The sequence below is a fragment of the Balaenoptera musculus genome, chromosome 3 (genome assembly GCF_009873245.2).
Source record: "Balaenoptera musculus isolate JJ_BM4_2016_0621 chromosome 3, mBalMus1.pri.v3, whole genome shotgun sequence".
Taxonomy (NCBI): Eukaryota; Metazoa; Chordata; class Mammalia; order Artiodactyla; family Balaenopteridae; genus Balaenoptera; species Balaenoptera musculus.
The window spans coordinates 145,056,046-145,062,045 of record NC_045787.1 but is presented as its reverse complement, the minus strand read 5'-3'; the positions used below and the strand labels follow the sequence as shown (position 1 = coordinate 145,062,045).

At 46.8% G+C, this 6,000-nt stretch overlaps 1 protein-coding gene across 3 annotated transcripts in view; it reads right to left on the bottom strand.

Annotated features, from left to right (window-relative positions):
• Positions 1 to 2,428: 2,428 nt before the first annotated feature.
• RANBP17 (RAN binding protein 17) overlaps positions 2,429 to 6,000 on the bottom strand; it is a 307,007-nt gene continuing 303,435 nt past the window's right edge. For all 3 annotated transcript variants that reach the window (XM_036846016.1, XM_036846017.1, XM_036846018.1), the window contains 2 exons: positions 4,888 to 5,015; positions 2,429 to 2,870 (listed from right to left, as the gene is read on the bottom strand). In XM_036846016.1, the coding sequence (XP_036701911.1) occupies positions 2,774 to 2,870; positions 4,888 to 5,015 (225 nt within the window). In that variant the 3' untranslated portion in view covers positions 2,429 to 2,773. The remainder of the gene's footprint in view (positions 2,871 to 4,887; positions 5,016 to 6,000) is intronic.

The window sequence follows — 6,000 nt, the reverse complement described above, 5'->3', positions numbered from 1 at the left end:
CTCCAGCAAAGGCCAGGTAAGAGTGGCAGGTGGCTTTGAACATGGCTCCCGAAGACCCCTGCCTCCCGCCTTTGTATAACCCCTCCCCTTGGGTGTGGGCTGGTCCAGTGATTTACTTCCAATGAAGAGAATACAGGGAAAATGATGCGTGGCCCCTCTGCGATTAGGTTATGAGAGGCTGTGACTTCCAGACTGCTGTGCTTCTCTCCCTCTTGCTCTGGTGAAGCGAGATGCCAAGTTGTGAGCCGCCCTGTGGACAGGCCACTTGGCGAGGAGCTGAGGCTCGGTCCACCAACCTGCGAGGAGCCGACTCCTGCCAAGAGCCGCGAGGGGGCTGGAAGCAGGTCCTTTCCCGGCAAGCCTGGTGATGATCAGGGCCCTGGCCCACAACGCCAGCTACAGCCTGGGAGACCCTGAGGCAGAGCACTCACCGGAACTGTGAGATGAGCAGTGTTGCTCTAAGCCACTGCATGTCGGGGTCATTTGTTACACAGCAACAGAGTTCTGAAAAACACATGGTACTGGATGTAAACATTAACTGGTTTCAACTCACCATTCTCAAATACAGGTCTTGGAGAGGCCGGGAATTCCTTTGAGGTGACACAGACCTGGGGTCAAATCCTGCCTGTGTGACCAGTGTAAGCTGTGTACCACCTTTGAGCCTCAGCTTCCTCGCCTGAAAAGTGGGAGGAGTGCTGTCCACCTTCACAGGGCTGTTGTGAGGACTAGGTGAGGGGTCAGATGGGGGGGGGCACGGCAGACGTTCCGCCGCTCTGCTGAGTCTGTTCCCCGCTGTGCGCGCCGCCTCTCCGTGTGCTCTGCACACCCGGCGCCATGAGCAGGCCCTGCTGAAGTGGGGCTGGGGCAGGCCTGACAAGTCCTCCCCCGCCAGCAGCTCTCCAAGGCCAAGACAGAGCCTTTCCTGGCTGGGGAGAAACCACCAGGCGACCTTTGGCGATGTGGTCAAGAAAAGCAAGTATACATGGTGATTTTCTTGTGAGTATTTAAATGCAAATAATACGGTGCTTTTAGGTCTTGGACCTTTTTATTATTTATTTATTTATTTATTTTGGCCACGCCACGCGGCTTGCAGGATCTTAGTTCCCCGACCAGGGGTTGAAGCCGGGCCATGGCAGTGAAAGCCCGGAATCCTAACCACTAGGCCACCAGGGAACTCCCAGGTCTTGGACATTTTTCAAAAAACAAAAACAAAAACAAAAAACAAACAAACCAAAAAACAGTGTCAGAAGGGGATAGGTCTTCTATGAAGGATTTTTGGGGGAGGAGTAGTGCACAGTAATAAGCCCATGAGAAAGAGAAACTTCTCAAGTCAGACTTCTCTAAACAGTTGAGGTTTTATGAAGTTCAGAATTTGCCTTCTTATGGAAAATTATTTCTCCCACTGCTAATGAAACATAGTGTAAGGTTGAGGCTTCCTTCTCCATTAGATACCAGAAGTAACCCTACCTAGAACATACTTTTCCCTGATTTCCTGGGTTCACACATGGAAGACAAACATTTTGAGATAAACTTGGGTGACTTTGCTTTTCTGTGACAAGCCTGTTGTAAAACTCAGCTATCAAGAAAGTTTTCAAGAAATACTAGTCTGAGAAACGAGATTATAACAGGAGCTTGTAGATTTACTTCTTCTTCAACAGTAAGGCCAACCTTTCATGTCTTATCAGAAATAAAGGGAACAATATTTACTACAAGCCTGAACCATGAAGACGGAGCAGCGAGACACCAAAGCCATCTGACAGTGGCAATCTCAAATTAATAGCCTAGTTCCAGCCCCTCACAAACTGTAAAGGCTTCCTCCTTGTCCTGGGTTTGGGTTGAGCTGCAGTCCCCACGGTAGTAAGAGTTTTTGTGGAAGGATGAACACCAGCTGATCCTCATCCTCTGAAAATCTATACTTTAGCACCTAGCACTGTTCTGGGTGGCCCAAGAAGGCAGAGCTGCTTTGAATCTGTATTTTGACTGGACACCCTCAGCTTCTCTTAAAAATTAAATGGAGGCAGGCCTGGGTGCTGGTAGCACCCAGAGCTACTTGCTGGGGTTACCTACTCCTTCTGAAGAAATATCTCTGCAGGCAGTAATTGCACAGCTTAATTCTTCTAGACTAAACCACTTCAGATTTATGCCAGTGAAGAGCAAACGTTGTTTGTAAGTCATTTAATTGTGTTACTGTCTCTCAACTTTATCAGACGCTGCTGAGGCGGAGAGGGCTGTGTGCAGTCCTGTGGCATGCTCTGGAGAGCTCCCAGGCTCGTTCTAAATGCCCACAGCTCAGAGTCCCCAGTGCTGCTTTTTCCAGACTCATAACAAACTACTAACTTAACAGGTTCAAATGGTATATTTGTCTCAATCCGGGATCTATGTTGAAGGCTGCATCTCTCACAAATTCACAACCTTGACTGCAGAACCATTAACTAGTACACACTTAGGTGTAAACCTGGTTTATTATATTCTTTGGTTAAATATTGTCTCTACACCCTTTCAGAGCATTGTAAGAACAAAGATAAATGATATTTTATAGAAAGACTGAAAACACATCTTTTGCTTTTTCAGTGCAAAGATTGAATTTACATTGTTTGTGCGCTATTATAAATTCTTATAATTAGGCCAGGCTTATAAAAAGGTAGGGCTTTTGCTGTTGCTGTTTGTTTGTTTTGAAAAATAGATTCCCCTGGGCTAGCCAACATCACTGTCCTGGGATCCAGACCCACAAGCCTCTTGATAAAAGTTGCTCGGCACATGGTCAGAAGTCGGGTCAGCTCATCATGTCCAGACTGCACGGTTCGGTGCTGCCATCACTGCGCAGGGCCTCTGCCACATCTCTTCTGAAGACGGAGAGGTTCTGGGTGAACCTGTGGAAAGAGTAAGAAAGGGCTGAGGGCAGTGGCAAGGCTGAGGCTGTGTGAAGCTCTGGTGGCGGAGTTCAGGGCCCTGGAGACGGCCCTAGGTCCTGGCTGAGCTCCTTCCTCCCATTTCACCGACCACTACTGCTCTGCCAGCAGCGGGCCCTCCTCCTTCCCAACCCGGAAAACAAGGGTTACCAGCAAATACACTCTGACCATTTCGAGGGGTGTATTCTGTGGTTATACTATTTAAAAATTATTTTTAAAAGTCAAATTACGTTATAGATGGTACGGAATATAAAGAAAAGAACAAAAGCTTATGTGCCTGGCACTGGTTGAGTTTACATATAAATTCATTTAATCATCACAAGTCTTCTCCAAAGTAGGTGTCAGTATCCTCATTTGCAGATAAGGAAACGAAACTAAGTGCTTCAAAAAGAGGGGGCACTGGGTAAGACTACCTGGGTTCAAATCCTGGCTCCATCACTTCTAAGCTGGGTGATCTCTTGTCTTGGTGCCCCACATGAGTAGCTAGCTTATGGGATTGTGGGAAGTGAGAATTTACTGAGTCAGGTGAGACGATGCGTGTTAAGTGCTCAGCATCCTGCCTGGCACATGGAAAACACCCAGTCCTTGCTAGCTAGTACTCTAACTAAACGAGAGCTTGTCTGACACCATTTCACAGAGCGGCTCAGGAGGCGGTACTCAAATTCCCAAGCCTCAGGTGAAGCAATTTCCCCCCGAAGCATGTAGGGAAGGGTCCCCTCTTCCTTCACGAAGTCTCTTCTCCTGCTAGCCCTGGAGGCTGCCCTTTTTTGCCTGATAGAGGATCTTGGCTCGGAACAAGCAGTCAAGGGAACATGTCCACAGAGCCCATCTGACTTGGCCTTGTATTACCAAAGCCCAGGTTTTGGCTTGTGGCTATCAGGATGATTAATATGCATTTCAAATGGCGCAGTGTTTGAACGCTACCACTTTTATAAACGGATGAGGCAAGTTTTTTTTTTTTCTTTCCCTGAAAACATTTTCTCTCTCCATCATTCGTTATGCCTGTCTCTTCCACTAGAAGCTCCGTGAGGGCAAAAACCTGGAACAATTAGTTCCTTAGTGGTATCCCCAGTGCCTGGCACATAGCAGATTCTTAATAAAATTTTATGAACTAAATGAATGAATGAATGAATGAATGAATTCAGGCATAGGTGATAAGTTTGGGTTCCTCATCAAGATCTCACTGGCAACTTACCTGTCTCTGTTCTTGCAAAACCAACCACTTTTAAAGGTCAGACAGAGGAAGGAACTACTTACTGTGCATCATATGTCCTGGGTACCATGTTTACTATATTCTGTCATTTAAAGGTCACAATCAATTATCATCATCTCTGTTTTACTGGTGAGAAAACTGAGGATCAGAGAACTTGACTGCCTTACTCAGTGCCACACAGCCTATAAAGGGCAGGGATAAAATTTAAATTGGAGTCTGTCTGACCTCAAAGCCTACGCCTGTTCAAATGCCAGGAGGCCTTTCTTTGTCCTTCATAGCAGATCTAAACTTTCCTTCTTTTAACCTTTTCAATTAGTTATTTTTTTTCTCTCCCTCCTGTTGGATTATAAACTGCTTAAGGGCAAAGGCTGCATTTTATTCATCTCTGCATCCTCTATAGCAGGGGTCCCCAACCCCTGGGCCGCGGGCGACTGAAGCTTCGTCTGCTGATCCCCATCGCTCATCCCCATTATCCCCATCGCTCACATTACCGCCTGAACACCCCACCCTGCCCCGCCCCCTGGAAAAATTGTCTTCCACGAAACTGGTCCCTGGTGCCAAAAAGGTTGGGGACCGCTGCTCTACAGTACCTAGTGTGATGCTTGGAAGAAAGCAACTACCCATTCATATTTACTGGATGGAACTAAATTGAGTCTAGGATTACAAGGTGTAATAGAAAAGCCATATCAGTATGTGAGATGTGTTAAGCACAATCCCGGAACGTCCACCTACCCCAGGGATGCTAAACTATGGGGCGCTGCTCACCTGTCTCTGTTCTTGACAGACAGGTTCTGCTCCACTCCTTCCATTAGGTTCCTGAAGCACTGGGCAAGGACCTCCTGCTTGGGGAGAGGTTGGCTGTTTATCAGACTTGCCCTCAGTTCACTGAAATACTGTTAGGAGACAGAACAAGTGTCAGAACTCTGGCTCCAAACTGGGGCCTGAGGAGAGCTGTAGGGGAGGGCTAGACCGACTCCAAAGTGCTCAGGGCTCCTAACTCTCAAAGGGGCTTTGGTCCAGGTCCCCTCTGAACTTTAAGCCTTTAGAGAAAACCAAAGCAACAGAGACATTCCTGAGTATAAACTGTATTATCCCTTCTCATAAAAACCTCTTCCTATAGTTGCTTTATTGTCACGGAACAGTTTAGGCTGATGGAGTCCTCGCCTCCTCTGTGGGGGACCAAGCACATAAAGGTCTTCCTGAGTCTCATCAACAATAGTCACAGAAAGGCTGAAAGAGGAAGGACCTCTTAGGCTGAGGGGAAGAACTGAACTAAAAATGCCCAAGGAGCACTTTGGGCGACCAAGTCCAGGGTCCCTCCTAAGGCCTCTTCGTCTTCGGTGGCTTCAGTGAACTACCCCTCAAACGACCCCAGGCTCTGTTCCAAGTCCGCGTCCTCCTGAGTTAGGATGGGTCTGTTCTGCTGAGGTGGGGTACTACAGGGACTTGCTTAGCTCTGGGAGAGCTTTCTGGCACTAAGAAAAACACCTGTCACACCTGGTCACAAAGAACTGCACAGCCCTTTCTTCTCTGCTGATGTCTGTGGGCTTTTACACACACAAACTCTTATGCTAAAAGCAGCTCCTAATCATTGGAAACAGCCTAATTTCAGCACAAAGACAACATTCTGCCAGTCATGTGTTTATCCTTCCAAGCCCAAACAGCATGATATTTAATTTCCATCATACATTAAAACAGCTCACATCAAAAACAAACATAATTAATATGTAGTCAGACTAATACTTAAATACTATATATCAGAGGCATTACACTTAAACCACAATGTCTTCCCGAACAAGACTGGGAATGCACAAAACTACTTATTTTTCCCTTTTATAATGATGCAGTGACTCACACCAAATAGAAAATTATTAGTTT